At 41.6% G+C, this 17,745-nt stretch overlaps 1 protein-coding gene across 1 annotated transcript in view; it reads right to left on the reverse strand.

Annotated features, from left to right (window-relative positions):
• Positions 1 to 2,781: 2,781 nt before the first annotated feature.
• Positions 2,782 to 17,745, reverse strand: part of TPST1 (tyrosylprotein sulfotransferase 1) — a 107,488-nt gene continuing 92,524 nt past the window's right edge. The window contains exons 4-6 of the mRNA XM_066382480.1: positions 10,144 to 10,194; positions 5,373 to 5,419; positions 2,782 to 3,310 (exon numbers count right to left, since the gene is read on the reverse strand). Of these exons, the coding sequence (XP_066238577.1) occupies positions 5,402 to 5,419; positions 10,144 to 10,194 (69 nt within the window). The 3' untranslated portion in view covers positions 2,782 to 3,310; positions 5,373 to 5,401. The remainder of the gene's footprint in view (positions 3,311 to 5,372; positions 5,420 to 10,143; positions 10,195 to 17,745) is intronic.

The following is a 17,745-nucleotide window of genomic DNA, read 5'->3' on the forward strand; positions in this document are numbered from 1 at the left end:
GGACAGGTGTGGGGAATAAAATGCATGTGTTCTTTAGGGGCAACTGTTGGGAGTCAGGCTGGATAGTTTGAAAATGTCCCCTCCCATTCTGATAGGCCCTAGGAGGGGTATGTGACCTCCTTCCTACAAAGCTGGTGACATCAGGCTAGAAACATAGGAAATACACAAGAGAAAAGACAATTAGCTAAATAAAGCTCACTTTATTGCTACTTGGAAGTTAGAGAAGTTGAGTAACAAGAAATGGGACTCCAGACAGCTGAGCCCTTAATGAGGCTGGAATTGACAGGTAGAGGGGAGAGGGAAGGTGTACAGGAGTCTGGAAGAAGCGGAGAATGAAGGGTACGTCAGAGGGAAGAATCACACTGCACACAGGAGCAGCGAGGCTGCACTGTGCAGGCAGAAGAGTTTAGACGTACTATAACGTGATAGCATTAGAGAATCGAAGAAGGCTTTTGAACAAAGGAGTGACAAGACACAGTGCTGAACAAAGCATTGATCTGGCAGCAGTATTCATTTTATTTATTTATTTATTTATTTATTTTTATGTGCCTTTACCACGGGCCTTCAGCAGACCAAGAACCCCTTGCTTGAGCCAGCAACGTTGGCTCTGGTGAGCTTCTGCTCAAACCAGATGAGCCCTCGCTCAAGCTGGAGACCTCGGGGTCTCGAACCTGGGTCTTCTGCATCCCAGTCCGACACTCTATCCACTGCGCCACCGCCTGGTCAGGCAAGAAGTATTCATTTTATTTTTCTGAAGCTGGAAACGGGGAGAGACAGTCAGACAGACTCCCACCTGCGCCCAACCGGGATCCACCCGGCACGCCCACCAGGGGCGATGCTCTGCCCACCAGGGGGCGACGCTCTGCCCCTCCGGGGCGTCGCTCTGCCGCAACCAGAGCCACTCTAGCGCCTGGGGCAGAGGCCAAGGAGCCATCCCCAGCGCCCGGGCCATCCTTGCTCCAATGGAGCCTTGGCTGTGGGAGGGGAAGAGAGAGACAGAGAGGAAGGGGGGGTGGAGAAGCAAATGGGCGCCTCTCCTATGTGTCCTGGCCGGGAATCGAACCCGGGTCCCCCGCACGCCAGGCCGACGCTCTACCGCTGAGCCAACCGGCCAGGGCCAAGAAGTATTCATTTTAAATGGAAGGGTGCAGGGCTAAGGGAGTGGAGTGGAAAGAATGCTATTCGGGTCAGGCTTGGACCTACATACCAGGTCATCACTGTGGCACTAGCTGAGGGGACCTGACTTGGCTGAGACTCTGTTTCCTCATCTACAAATGACATGGCCGAGGTTTCTGGGAAGATTACCATTCACTGAATATTTTACTGGATTCCTGGAATGTGTCACACACTTTGGTAGGTGTCAGGAGTATAACAATAGACAAGTGAATTCACCCCCCAGTGAATTACCATCTGGCATAGAAGACAGACAATTAAAAAAATCAACAGGGATTAAACACTGCAGAGTGTGACAAGGTGAAACTTTGAAGGAAGGTAGGCAGGGTGGGCATCTCGTGTTTAGTTCCTGGGATCAAGGAAAGTCTCTCTTAGGAATTTGTTGAGACCAGAGAATGGAGGAGGAGACATGAGGCGAAGAGCAAAGGGAAGAACACTGCAGAGAGAGGCAGAGAAAGCTCGGTGTGTTTCAGGAAATGCAACGAGCTCCAGGGCACAGGGGTGAGGAGGAGGGACTGGCCAGGAACAGAGGGAAGGAGGGAGGGCTGGAGCTGGACCGTGGCTGGAGCTGGACCGCGGCAGCAGTTTGGATCTGATTCTAAATGAAATGGCAAGTGGGAGGATTATGCCCAGATGTGCACTTTAAAACTCTTACTTTGCTGTGTGCTAAGCAGAATTTGAGGGGGCAAGAGTAGGGATGGGGAGGTTGTTTACGGGGCTATACATTGCAATAGTCTAGGTGACAGATAGTGATGTCTTGGCTGAGGGTGGGGCATGGCAGCTGAAGGGAAGTGGATTCAGGAACTATTCTGAAGGTGCTGAACTAAGAACTGATCTGGTAGAAGTAGTTATCTTAAACTGAATCAAAGATCTTGTATGTGGGTGAGAAGAGGGAAGAAAAGGTGAAATCAAGTATGACTCTTGGGTTTCTGTCTTGAGTGATTGGTAAAAAATATAGTTTCTGGGATGAGATAACATACAAAAAAACCTTGTTCAGTGCCTGGCACATAGAAGACACCCAATTACTATTATTACCTGGCCATTCTGTGTTCTACAACAATGGCTTGTAGGAAACAGCCTGATACCTGAAACCTGTATAATTATGTTAACCAGTGTCACACCAGTAAATTCAGTTAAGAAAGAAAAAAACAAGACAGCTGGAATCAGTAACGTCTCTTTCCTTATACATGTAAGTATGAAACAGAGGAACAGGATTCTGAGACAAATGGATAGTACCTGCTCTCTGAAATAAATTACAGCAGAAACTTCACTACGAAATTATGATGCATAGAGGGGAATACAGCCAAATGAATATACTACAGCCAACTGAATATAGTACAGCCAAATGAATATACCAGTACTATAGCCAAATGAATATACTACAGGCAAATGAATATACTACAGGCAAATCTATATTATAGCCAACTGAATATAGTACAGCCAAATGAATATACTTCAGGCAAATAAAGAAACTTTGGTTTGTCGGATCAATGCCTAATGAGGTCTTACTGCCTTCTCTGAAAGCACAGTAATGAAGACAATAAGGTCTTACTGCCTTCTCTGAAAGCACAGTAATGAAGACATGTAAACTACCAGAATGCTTCACATTTAAAGCTTTTATTTTGAAAAATAAAATACAAAAGTCATTAACTTGTAAATGTATATGGTAATTCCTCAACTTCTCAGAAACAATACAATGAATTATTTAAATAATCAAGATATTTAGTATTATCCACATCAATACATTTAAACAGGTACAAGTGTTCTACAAAACATTAGAACATGTACAGATGACCTATTCCAAGATGAAACTGCCAATTCTGTTTCCAGAATCCCATTTTTAAACCCTCCGCTTGAAAACAAAGTTTGGAATCTGGTAAGAAAAGATAAGGAAAGTACACGTCCCATACAGGCTCCTTATCCACTGGATTGTGCATGCAATTAGAATCAAGAGCGCTGTACTCAGGAACCAGATCGCTCAGAAAGACCCGAATGGGCACCTACATCCACCCCCTCGGTAGGAGGAGTCTGGCAAGTAATCAGGAGATGCGGACCCTGGTACATACACTCCGTGGGTCTCAGCAGGTGACAGCCAGTCCTAGAAACTCCTCTTCTGTTGAACAGGCATCTGTCTTCCCTAGGGCAAACAAAAGGAATGCAGTTACAGGTGTGGAGTCACAGTGCCTTCTCCCCCCACACCACGTGCCTCTCCCCAGCAGTGGGCCTGACCTACGCTGGGTAGACCCGCAAGGGAGTTGACAATTGAGAGAACAGCTGCTTCAGGGATACCGCAGGAGAGGCACACTCTCCCTCAGTCTGGGATGCTCGGAGATGCCTGCCAGCAGCTTCCATGTGCAAAATCAAGCAGCCAAAACAAGGGCCACTCCTGCCCATTTTGAAATGACTGCAACTGTTTAGCAATTGATGCTACCCTGGGGGCACTGGTGGGGACGTCAGATACTCAGGGGTCCAACACGCTGACTCTTCTGAGAAAGTGGAGGCTAAGGTTGTTTAAAGGAAGCTTTTAGATAACACATTGTCATTCAAATGCCAAAGGGATCCACAGACAAGCAGACAGACTGGGACCTGTCCTGAGGTGCTCTGCTATCCTGCTAGGCTCCCAGGGTCCTCTCAGGGCACCTGGGCACGCCCAGGCGCGAGAAGCAGACAGGAGAGAAATGCTGCTGCGGAGCCAGCTTGAAGGCTGGAGTCAACCCGATGCCGCTATCTGTCCTGTAAAACAAAGACTACTCTTGGGATTGTTTCTGTAGTTTGTCACTAGAGCAGTTTGTCTGAATGTGTCGTATGAAAGAGCTGGTCAATCAACAAAGCCCTGTATTGTGTTCTGGGAAGGGAATTTATACATTTTGAAAGTACTTTGGGTAAACAAAATTATCCAAGGCCTGATGGCTGCTGTTCGATATGTACACCCACAGAGTATGAGTCTAACATTTCGCCATTTGCTCCTCTGCAAAAAAGGTAATCATAAATCCCGAGACCTATTCATACTACTGGCTCTCTGGCACCATGATTTTGACACGGTATAGTGCTGTTTCTACCAAAAACCCACTAACACACAGCAAGTCATAAAAATCTCCTATTCAAATCATTCCATCTCCATTTTCTCATCAGTACAACAGGAATAATACCACCTACTTGCCAGAGTGGTTTGAAACTTGACTGAACTCATTCAAATATGTATATATAAGTAATTCATAATTATCATAGATGTTATATATCTCATACATATCTTTTAAATACTATATATAAAATGTTTGTTTTTTTATGCTAGGTTTTTTTTATGAAATATGCACTCAATACATGATTATTATATAAAATAAAAATAAAAAACAGCAAGCAAAAATCAAATTTTAAAAAAGCTATTCAAGTTCTAAATGATGTACGGCATCACCGCATCATTCAGAGCAAAACAGAAACTTCAGCGTGTGTGTGTACGTGTGTGTGCGGGGGGTAAGCTCTGAGCAGCTACATCAGGAGGTCCGGATTCAGAAACCAGCTTTGTCACGAAGTGGCTGGAGTCCCTGAACATGTACCTGATGATTACTCAAATATAAAGGAAACTTATAAGGCACGGCCGGCCTAGTTCGAATCGTAGCCCTTAGCTACAACGAATCAACATAGGTTACAAACAGAGACATCATAGTACATTAAAATTGGCAGAGGTAGGCTTGAAAAACAAACCAACTAACCCCCCAAAATATTAGTGCAAAGTTATGTGCATGTCCAGCACAGAGAGAAAGCAGCACGGGTGGGAGGGAGCAGGGGTGGTCTTCAGCCCTGGCTTCTCCTACCTGAGATGCGACCTGGGAAATAACCCCCTCTCTCCAGGGTCAGCTGCCTTATTAGCAAACAGGCTGATGTTCTCTAGGCTTCTTTCAGCCAAAAGATTTTATCATTAATCATATTGAAAATAACTAACACTGTTACTTTGCTTACTATGTGCCAGGTTTTGCAGACATTATTATGGTTAATTCTTACCACCGCTCTCTTATTAATAATACTGTCTTCGTTTTATAGATGAGGACTTAAGAAACAAAGAAGTAGTCTGCTCAATGCCACACAGAGCCAGTGCAGGCAGAACGAGCCCAGAGCTGTGCTCCCCACCCTGGCCGACCTGCCCTCCTACGAGAGCCTCAGCAGGGAAACCCAAAGACCCAGCAATGTCCCCAGACACTCACCTCATGAATGTAAGAGGTTCCTGGCTCTGCTATTCCAATTGCTCAGTCTGTCAAAGAAAGCAAAAGATGTTTTAAAGTCATCAAAGTTGGTCAGCATTGAGAGGTGACTGCTCTGGTCAAAATATCAGGTGTAGCTTGCAGGCTCTAATTAGATGTTCTAATGAACTCAGTCTGCTACTGTTATATAATAAATATAAAAAAAAAATTTATTTATTTTTTCTTCTTTTCCAAGTGAGAGTAGAGGAGATAGACAGACTCCTGCATGTGTCCAGACTGGGATCCACTAGGCAACCCCCATCCGGGGCTGATGCTTTGCCCATCTGTGGCCATGTTCACACAGAACTATTTTTAGTGCCTGAGGCAGAGCACCCAGGGCCAATGTGCTTGAACCAATTGAGCCATGGTTGTGGGAAGGGATGAGAAAATGTGGCGGGGTGAGATGTGGAAAAGCAGATGATTTCTTCTCCTGTGTGCCCTGACCAGGAATCAAACCCAGGACATACACAGGCCAGGCTGACGCTCTATCACCGAGTTAACCAGCCAGGGCCATAAATAATTTTTTTTAAGAATTTATTTATTGATTTTACAGAGAGGAGGGCAGTGAGAAATATCAACTCAGAGTTGTTCATTGCTTGCTTGTAGTAAGTATGTGCCTTGACCAGGCAAGCCAAGGGTTCTAAACTGGCGACCTCAGTGTTCCAGGTGGATGCTCCAGCCATTGCGCCACCATAGGCCAGGCTATAATAATTAACTTGACTGGCCTTTGTCCCTGATTCCTGGTAAGGAGACTAACTCCTTGGAATTTCCTGCGTAACAAGAGTGTTTTGTTATTCACGAGCCTCTTGGATCATACCTGAGTTTACATTAAGAGATGAGATGACTCAGAATGGGGGCTGTTCACCAGAAAGACCAACCCTGTAATTAGAGGGGGGGGGCTTTGAGTCAGCCTAACCTCTGGACAGGGGAAGTTGACCGGAGACTGAGTTCAGTCACATGGCCAATGATTCAATCAATCGTGCCTATGTAATTAGAACCCAAGAAAAATTCAGGATGTCACAGTTCAGTGGAGCTTCCTGGTTGGTGAACGCACAGTGTGCAGGAGGGAGAAGCACCCTGACTCCATGAGGAACGGACACAGAATCTGTGCTGGAGACTCTCCCAGACTTGTCCTGTGTTCTCCTCATCCGGCTGGTCCTGACTTGCATCCTTTATAAATATAAAACTATAATCACAAGTGCAGCACTTCCCTGAGTTCTGTGAGCCATTCCAACTAAATATCAAACCTGAGGGTTCTGTGGGCTTCAGTTTCCTCATTTATTAGAAGTTAAACCTAAGTCTTTTATAGGCCCTTTTCTAAGTATATATGTGTGTGATTAAATGAAACTACCCGAAGAAGGGGCCTGAAGTGCCTGATATGCTTTTCGTCCAATTTTTAAAATCTTTTTTCTTATTGATTTGTAGAAATTATCTATATTCCACAAATGAGTTATCTGTTTAAAATATTTTCTCCCACTTAACACATACATTTTTACTATGATGCTTCTAATATGTAAACATTCTCAATTTTAATGTAGTCCAACTTAGCCATTTTAAAATTAATGATTAGTATTTTTAATGACTTGTTTAAGAAATCCTTCCCTCTTAAGGTCATAAAGATATTCTCCTCTACTGTTTCCTAAAAACTTCATTATTTTGCCTTTCATATTTAGGTCTGTAATCCACCTGGAAGTGATTTGTGTGTATGCTGTAAAGCAAGGGTATCCCTTGACTCCTTCAGACTTATTAAGCAAAGCAGCCTCAAGACTCAGCATCGTGGATTATTTTCTGCCTCCAGTTGCCATAGATTATATGCGAGTGACAGCCTGTTCATGAATCCATCCTGTGTTCTGGGGATTCACGCCCAGCCCTGGCTCAGGGCCCCGCACCACCTTGTATGCACAAGTCAATCAGTCTTTTAGATAGATTAGGAGTTCCTTGAAAAGGTTTTTAAAATTTTTAAAAATTTTTCAATTACAGTTGATATACAATATTATATTAGTTTCAGGTATATAACAGTGATTAGACATTTATATAATTTACATAACTTACAAAGTGATCACCCTAATAAGTCGAAGTACCCACCTGACACCATATATAGCTAATGAAATATTATTAATATGCTCCCTATGCTGTACTTTACATCCCTGTAACTTTTAAAAATGGGGAATTTGTACACCCTATTCCCTTCCCCCTTTCAACCATCTTCCCAAACACCCTTCTATCAGGCAACCATCAAAATATTCTCTGTATCTATGAGCTTCTGTTTTGTTTGTTCATTTGTTTTTCAGATTCCACATATAAGTAAAATCCTATGACATCTGTCTTTCTCTGACTTATTTCACTAAGCATAATATCCTCTAGGTCCATCCATGATGCAACGAATGGAAAGATTTCATTATTTTTTACAGCTGAGTCATATTCCACTGTATGTATGTACCATATCTTCTTTATCCAATTGTCTATCAGTGAACTCTTAGGTTGTTTTCATATCTTGCCTAATGTAAATAATGCTGCAATGAACATAGGACAGCATATGTGGTTTTTTATTTTTTTATTTTTCTGAAGTTGGAAATAGGGAGGCAGTCAGACAGACTCCCGCATGTGCTCGACCGGGATCTACCTGGCACGCCCACCAGGGGGCGAGGCTCTGCCCATCTGGGGTGTTGCTCTGTTGCATCCAGAGCCATTCTAGCACCTGAGGCAGAGGCCATAGAGCCATCCTCAGCACCTGGGCCAACTTTTTGCTCCAATGGAGCCTTGGCTGTGGGAGGGGAAGAGAGAGACAGAGAGGAAGGAGAGGGGGAGGGGTGGAGAAGCAGATGGGCGCTTCTCCTGTGTGCCCTGGCCGAGAATTGAACCTGGGACTCCTGCACGCCAGGCTGACGCTCTACCACTGAGCCAATTGGCCAGGGCCTAGCATATGTGTTTTTGAATTAATGTTTAGATTTCTTTGGATAAATACCCAGAAGTAAAATTGCTGAGTTATATGGTAGTTCTATTTTTAATTTTTTGAGGAACCTCCATACTGTTTTACATAGTGGCTACGCCAATTTGCAATCCCACCAACAGTGTACAAGGGTACCATTTTCTCCACATCCTTGCCAACACTTGTTTGTTGATTTATTGATGATAGCTATTCTGACAGGTGTGAGGTGATATCTTATTGTGGCTTTTAAATTGCATTTCTCTAATGATTAGTGACATTGAGCATCTTTTCATATGTCTATTGGCCATCTGTACGGCCTCTTTGGAAAAATGTCTATTAAGGTCCTCTGCCCATTTTTAAAATCAGACTGTTTTTCTGGTGTTAAGTTGTATGATTTTCTTACATATTTTGGACATTAACCTTTTATTGGATGTATCACTGGCAAATATCTTCCTTGAAAATATCTTTTTTTCCTCTGTTTCCTGAGGGCTCATAATAGAAATTTTGTAAACATTTGTTGAAAAATTGAAATGAATGAATGGATGAAAATTAAATACACGCTAATAAAAAAATGCCTTGAAAGTAGTTTGAAATTCTCAAGTAAAATGTATTGGTGGCTGACTGTTATCAGACAAGAACCTGAGAAGACAGAGACACAGCTTCTCTGTGACGGCCAGCCCATATACTACAGGCTTCTTTCAGGCAACCTGACTCCACAGAGAGTCTGTGAGGTGGTGTGTTTCCCTCACCAACAGATATATAAACATTTCTGGTAACTGAGTTCAGTACTGAGTCTTTATTTCCTAATAACAAGCTAAACACTGATAGCAGCAGCTTGTAGGCAACATGTATTATCACTCTCCTAGAAAGGAAGTCTTCTGCGGGGTTCAAATTTTCATTTTCAAACACCCCCCCCCCCCCACTACTATATAAGAACGGCAGATGAGGCTCAGATGAAGGACATTCTGGGCTACTCTAGAGCAGCAGCCATAACAGTACCGTTTCTTTCCAACTCAATAAACACAGCATTGGAGTGAGAGTGTGGCATTACAAGGATAACTATGGATTGGTTTTAATTCATTTCTTAAAAAGTAAAATTTACAAGCTTCAAACTCTCACCATTCTTTCCCAACTTGGGGGACTTTGTAGTTGAGGATCGATGGCTGTGTATATCCACAAGTCTTCTAGGATCCAAGTGAGAACAATTAAAAGGTTATGGATGTAAACATAGTAAGAACAAAGGGTAGCTGTGTGTGTGTGTGTGTGTGTATATATATATATATATATATATATATATATATATATATATTTATTTATTTATTTATTTATTTATTTAGATTTTATTTATTGATTTTAGAGAAAGGAGAGAGAAGGTGGGGAGGAGCGGGAAACATCAAATGATAGTTGTTCCTCAAATGTGCCATGACTAGGCAAGCCTGGGGCTTCAAACTGGTGACCTCAGCATTCTAGGGCAACACTTGATGCACTGCACCATCACAGGTCAGGCTGTGCATTTTTATTTAAAGGTAGATATCAGAAGCTGGAGCAGATACACAAGTCAGGATCCTTATATGTGGAATACTGTGTGGTTTGGAAGACCTCAAGCAACCGGATTTTAGTTCCTAATAAAGTATTTACCTGGCTTTGGACGACCCTGAGCTCTCTGAAATAAAGGCTGTGTTAAGTTGTTATTAAAACCAACAATTGCCAGAGGCCAATCTTTCTACTTCCAGCACATACTAAGAAGATCACTTCATCACAAGAACCCATCCATTATATATCAAGAGGAGAAAACAGATACAGTACCTGAGGTTTTTCTTTAAGAAATTCAGGTAGCTGAAATTCTCCTTTATAGACCTAGAAAAACAAAGCCAAATATGAGTTTAAGCAAAGAGGTACTGTCATTACACTTCAGGATGCTTGCAATACCCGGCAGTGGGTGGTGGGCTTACTGCTTCATTCTGGGTGAGTTTCAGAGTGGGAGGGGAGCCTGCAGTTCAAGAGCAGCCAGAGGTGAGGCCTGTGTGAAATCCCCACTCACTCTGGTCCCACCTGCTCCACATCGATCTGAGTGCTTCCAGAAGTGCGCTGGCTGGGAGAGGGCTCAGCTATATCAAGAAAAGAAAACATCCCAACATTCCAAGTTCCAATCATTTCAGCTGAGAGAGAAAGTAAGCCCTAGGCCACCTCTCTCAAGAAAAGACACACAATTCCCACCATTCAGAAGTAGGCTCCTCCTGATTTCCTTCTGAAATCTCCAACCTTAAAACCCGTATTTAACCCAACTTTTCTTAAGGACCCAAGATTCCCATAGTAATTTGAATATCAGATGATTCTAAAATGATAAATACTTTTAACCTCATGAAATCTTATTATGTTTCTACTGCCGGCAATTAGAAAATATTTTTAAATACCTTTTATAATAACATCAAAAAAACCTCACCAAATACCTGAGAATAAATCTAATAAAAGATGTGTAAGACAGAAAACTATAAAACATTGAGAGAAATTAAAGATCAAATAAATAGAGAAACATTCTACTTTCAGGGACTGGAAAATTCAATATAGTAAAGCTGTCCATTTTCCACAAAGGTTTTCCAATCAAAATTCTAGCATGCAAGGGGTAATTTGAAGCTGATCATAAAAGTTATATGGAAATGCATAAGACCAAAAATAATCAAAATTATTTAAAAAGATGAACATATACAGATATATATAATACTATACATAGCACTATAATTAAGACAGTAAAGTTTTGGCACAAGGATATATAAATATATTAGTGAAACAGAATGAAGAGTCCAGAAACAGACCCCCGAATACAGATGCTTGGTTTAAGACAAAGGTGGTACTGAGCAGTGCAATTAGACTGAATAAATGAATAAGTTTGGTTTATGTATATATGATATCCTACACAGCAAGAAAAAATGAACTCCTACTCTACCAACCACATAGATGAATCCCAACACATAATGATGATGGGAAATAAGCCAGATCCCCCCTCAATAACATACTACATGCATCTATTTAAAACTTTTAAAGCTTATAAATAGGCAAACAATTCTATGTTAAAAATATGGGGAGGAGGGCAGTGGTAGTGATGGGGAAGGGGAATGAGGGAGGTTTTCAGGTGCTGGAAATTTTGTTTTGATATGGCTTGAGATTATGAAGGTATGTTCATTTTGTGATTCTTTATTGAACTATGATTTGTGTACTTTGCTGTATGTATGTTATATACTCCAATAACAAAAATGAATAAACAAATTAAGCCAGTAGTTTAATGCTAACAATACACCACCCCAACACACACATGCACCCTTTGTTAAGTACAAAGATACCTGTTTCAACACTGCAACAGCTTGGAAACTATTCATGTCAATCAAAAGTGAAGAAACTACAGTAAGAAACTATGGATTGTTATTGGGATAAGAGTCACTGGGTAGCCCCTTAGAGCACAAAGAAATCTTCTAACTGGTGAACCCTGAAGCCTACAAACCTAGAGCATTTTCACTTGGTTTTAAGACAATTGATCCACTTCAAAAAGTAGCAGCATTCCTTTTGAGATTCAGAAAATGAATATATTTTTTTCCTCTCTCTTTCACTACAATTTCTAAAACCTCACCTATTCTTTGCATTCTCTGCTACAGTCCCAGGAAGCTTTAATTAAAGCAGAGATCTCAGACTTATGGAGAAGGCATTTCTTCACAGATGCACCACACCGGAGGCTGAGGTGGGTGCAGGATAACAACACTGCAGCTTCTCTGAGTCCCAGGTCACTGGGGGACTCGCTTAGCCACTCCCTAAAGAATCTGTATGTAAGAATACTATTTGGTCTATCTTAACACCACAGTCCAGAGATTGTTCCAGCTTTCTTTCCCCCACCCCCAGTTTTATTGAGATCTAATTGATATATAACATTGTGTAACTGTTCCAGCTTTCTGGGGTAGGAAGTATCTGAACCCCTGGAACTGTCTGTCTCATGTCAAGGCTGACTTTCTTTGCACCTACTTACCTATCTGTGGCAGACACTCACAGGGACTCAAGCCACTAAAGAGGTTTATTTTATTTTAACCAGATTCTCAAGTGTCTTTCTTCTCCCTTCAGTTCTAACCGCCATCCCCCAAGCCCTGGGACACAAGCTGCTCTGGCCTAGGGTCTTCGGCCCTGGCTGCCTTACTGAACCAGAACAAACTTGGTTTGCCCACTCCCTCCTCCACTGTTCATGCGTTAGGTCCCCAGAAACTCTCCTAATATTCCCCACGTTTTTTCAGGCTCGCAGAAACTGAAACTCCTCTCTCCCAGCTAGCCTATTCTGCGTTCTCCCATTAAATACCATGCTCTCTGCATTTTACCACCGTTAGCAAATCTTGTGATTAAACCTCACCTTCTCTTTTTGGTTCATTTTAAAAACCAGAAAGGCATGACAGAAAACATGAGTAGAAACATTAAATATAAGTGCCTTCTGACAGTTTCATTGAGGTGAGGCATATATAAAGGGGAACAAACCCCTAAATATGTGATGTCACAAATGTAATAACCAAAAAGGGGTCAGGATAATAGCTCAGATAAAAGGCTCAATCAAAAATAAGTGGAAAGCTGTCTCCTTTCATTATCCTTTAGGGTACAAAAACTTCGAAAGTTAAAAACTATGGTACTGACAAAAAGAACACTTTCTACTGACAAAGCAATTCCTATTTAGTGCAGGAAACCAATTCCTGCACTGGTTATAAAAACAGCATAGTTAGGAACGAAATTTCCTTTGGTTAAATGAACGGTGTTTGTGGACATACTATTCTCTGGCACTCATGGACTGAGGATTGTGCCTGATAGCGATGAGCTAGGTACTCAGAACCCAAACCTTCCTACAGGACCCTCCTACCTCAAGCACTGAAGAAATGACATGGAGGCAAAGTAAGCTGTTGATTTGGAGGGTGCACTAGAAATGAGGACAAAAAGAACAGCAGCTAAACTCGATTATTTTCTCTGCATCAGATTAGTGTTAAGTAAGGGCTTCATATGTACAGTGTGTCTGTAAAGTCATGGTGCACTTTTGACCCGTCACAGGAAAGAAACAAAAGACGACAGAAATGTGAAATCTGCACCAAATAAAAGGAAAACTCTCCCAGTTTCATACCTATTCAGTGCAGTTCGGTGTGGGCTCACGCACAGATTTTTTAGGGCTCCTTAGGTAGCTGTCCCGTATAGCCTCTACAGACTTGTCACTGACTGATGGCCTACCAGAACGGGGTTTCTCCACAAAACTGCCGGTTTCCTTCAACTGCTTATCCCACCGAGTAATGTTATTCCTATGTGATGGCACTTCGTTATAAACGCGCCAATATTCACGTTGCACTTTGGTCACAGATTCGAATTTAGCGAGCCACAGAACACACTGAATTTTCCTCTGTACCGTCCACATCTCGACTGGCATGGTCATGGGCTGCTCCGCTGTATACACGGTGTTACGTCATCATCTGCGCATGCGCACATGCTGCCACATCATCCTACAGAAACTGGGAGGGTTTTCCTTTTATTTGGTGCAGATTTCACATTTCTATCGTCTTTTGTTGCTTTCCTGTGACCGGTCAAAAAGTGCACCATGTGCTGGGAAAACTGGAAAGCCACATGCAAAAGAATGAAACTGGACTACAGTCTCTCCCCCTGTACAAAAATTAACTCAAAATGGATCAAAGATCTAAACATAAGACCTGAAACAATTAAGTACATAGAAGAAGACATAGGTACTCAACTCAGGGACCTGGGTTTTAAAGAGCATTTTATGAATTTGACTCCAATGGCAAGAGAAGTGAAGGTAAAAATTAATGAATGGGACTACATCAGAATAAGAAGTTTTTGCTCAGCAAGAGAAACTGATAACAAAATAAACAGAAAGCCAACTAAATGGGAAATGATATTTTCAAACGACAGCTCAGATAAGGGCCTAATATCCAAAATATACAAAGAACTCATAAAACTCAACAACAAACAAACAAACAATCCAATAAAAAAATGGGAAGAGGATATGAATAGACACTTCTCCCAGGAAGAAATACAAATGGCCAACAGATATATGAAAAGATGCTCATCTTCTTTAGCTATTAGAGAAATGCAAATCAAAACGGCAATGAGATACCACCTCACACCTGTTCGATTAGCTGTTATTAGCAAGTCAGGTAACAGCAAATGTTGGAGAGGCTGTGGAGAAAAAGGAACCCTCATACACTGTTGGTGGGAATGTAAAGTAGTACAACCATTATGGAAGAAAGTATGGTGGTTCCTCAAAAAACTGAAAATAGAACTACCTTATGACCCAGCAATCCCTCTACTGGGTATATATCCCAAAAACTCAGAAACAATGATACGTAAAGACACATGCAGCCCCATGTTTATTGCAGCATTGTTCACAGTGGCCAGGACATGGAAACAACCAAAAAGCCCATCAATAGATGACTGGATAAAGAAGATGTGGCACATATACACTATGGAATACTACTCAGCCATAAGAAATGATGACATCGGAACATTTACAGCAAAATGGTGGGATCTTGATAACATGATACGAAGCGAAATAAGTAAATCAGAAAAAAACAGGAACTGTATTATTCCATACGTAGGTGGGACATAATAGTGAAACTAAGAGACATTTATAAGAGTGTGGTGGTTACGGGGGGGGAGGGGGGAATGGGAGAGGGATGGGGGTGGGGAGGGGCACAAAGAAAACAAGATAGAAGGTGAGAGAGGACAATCTGACTTTGGGTGGTGGGTATGCAACATAATTGAACGACAAGATAACCTGGACTTGTTATCTTTGAATATATGTATCCTGATTTATTGATGTCACCCCATTAAAAAATAAAATTATATAAAATAAAATAAAATAAAATAAAATAAAAAAAAAAGAAAAGAAAGGCAGAAAAAAAAAAAAAAAAAAAAAAGTGCACCATGACTTTAAGGACACACTGTATTATCTCACTGAATCCCACAATCTCTTGAGGGAGGTATAATCTTTTTATTTTTTTAATGTTTATTTTATTGATTTTAGAGCAAGGAAGGGAGAGAAAGAGAGAAAGTGACAGACAGAGACAGGAACACTGATCTGTTCCTGTATGTGCCCTGACTGGGGATTGACCTGGCAACCTCTGTGCTTCAGGACAATGGTCTAACATCCAGCCAGGGCACGGGAGGTATTATCTTTTTAGACAGAAAGAAACTGAGGCACAGAGAAAGTGGTGTCCTAGAAGCCAAGTGAAGGCAACCTATGAAAGAGGAAGTAATCAACTGTATCAAAAGAGACTGGGATATAAAATAAAAGGTGATCGCTGGATACAGTAACATGAAGGTCTCTGTGACCTCACCAAAATTAAATCAAGTAGCATAGTAGCTGTGAAATTCTGAATGGAATGGATGAAAAAAGAATAGAGTGGAAGGAACTGGAGACAGGGAGCACAGGAAACGAGTTTTGATATAAAGGGCAGCAAAGAAATGGAATGGCAGTGGCAGGGAAACTGGGACCAAGAGGCAGGGGGCTGGAGAGGGAGGGAGGGAGGGAGGGAGGAAGGGAGAGAGAGAGAGAGAGAGAGAGAGAGAGAGAGAGAGAGAGAGAGAGAGAGAGAACTAAGCTAAAAAAGAAAAACCAAGGGCATATTTGCTTATTGATAGGAAAGATCCTGCTGGAAAACAAACCTGATGATGCAGAAGCCACGGGAGACGGGCTTGGGCGCACACGGGTGTCCACTTCTGATACCCAGCCTTACACTATGACAGGTGAGGAGATCAAGTCTGACACACCTCACCCCCTCTGGTCTCTCAAGCATTACATAATACTTTTGGGTTAAAGTCACATTCTGTAAGTTTTCATTTTTATTACAATATAAATTTTTATATAACATGACAATATAAATATCACACATTTACTTCTTTTACACAACTTGTGTGTGCTTTTAGTTGGCGTTAATAACTGCCTCATACATTTTTATATTAATAGACTATTTTATAGAGCAGTTTTAGGTTTACAGAAAAACTGAGCAGAAAGTACAGAGTCCCCACATACTTCCTCTCCCTCTTCCAGTTTCCCGTTATTAACATCTTGCATTACTGTGGTGCATGTGCTACAATGAACAAATCAGTATTAATAAAGTCTTTAGTCTGCACTAGGGTTCACTATTTGTGCTATATTTTCTATGGGTTTTGACACGTATTCACCAGTACTGTAGTACACAGAGTAATTTCAATACCATAGAGACCTCTGGTGTACCACCACCTATTTGTCTCTCCTTCCCCTCCCTAACCTTTTTACTGTCTTCATAGTGTTGCCTGTTTTAGAATGTCTCAGAGTTGGAATAACACAAATTGGCTTTTTTCACTTAGCAATAGACACTTATGTTCCCCCATGTCTTTCTGTGCTTTGAAAATTAATTTCTTTTAATCGCTGAATAATGTTCCACTGTCTGAATACACAGCAGCTTATATATCCATTCACCCACTGAAGAAAATCATGGTTGCTTACAAGTTTTGGTGATCATGATGAACAAAGTTGCTATAAACATTTGTTACAGCCTGACCGGGCGGTGGTGCAGTGGATAGAGCGTCGGACTGGGATGCAGAAGACCCAGGTTCAAGACCCTGAGGTCACCAGCTTGAGCACGGGCTCATCTGGTTTGAGCAAAAGCTCACCAGCTTGAGCCCAAGGTTGCTGGCTTGAGCAAGGGGTTACTCGGTCTGCTGAAGGCCCGCGGTCAAGGCACGCATGAGAAAGCAATCAATGAACAATTAAGGTGTTGCAACGCGCAATGAAAAACTAATGATTGATGCTTCTCATCTCTCCATTCCTGTCTGTCTGTCCCTGTCTATTCCTCTCTCTGACTCTCTCTCTCTGTCTCTGTAAAAAAAACAACAACAAAAAAACCCATTTGTTACAGATTTTGTGTAAACATAAATTTTCAACTAATATGGGTAAATACCAAGGAATGTGAGTGCTGGGTTGTATAATAGGAGTACGTTTAGTTTATAAAAAACTGCCAGGCAGGCTTCCAAGTGGCTGTACTGTTTTGCAATGCATGAGTGTTCCTGTTGCTCCACATCCTTACAATCAAGTGGTGCTGTCTGTGTTCTGGACTTTGGCCACTCTGATAGGTATGTAGTTGTATCTCATTGTTATTTTAATTCACACTTTCCTAATGACATATGATAGAGCTCCTTTACAAATGCTTAGTGGCATTGACATATATTCTTTGGCAAGGTGTCTGTTCAAAGCTTTAGCCCATTTTTTAATTGGGTTGCTTCTTAATTTTGGGTTTAAAAAATTCTTCACAAATTTTGGGTGCCAGTCCCTTATCAGATGTGTTTTGCACAGATTTTTTTCCCAGTCTGTGGTCCGTCTTTTCATTCTCTTAGTTAACAACATCTTGT

This window comes from Saccopteryx leptura, chromosome 4 (assembly GCF_036850995.1).
Source record: "Saccopteryx leptura isolate mSacLep1 chromosome 4, mSacLep1_pri_phased_curated, whole genome shotgun sequence".
Classification (NCBI taxonomy): Eukaryota; Metazoa; Chordata; class Mammalia; order Chiroptera; family Emballonuridae; genus Saccopteryx; species Saccopteryx leptura.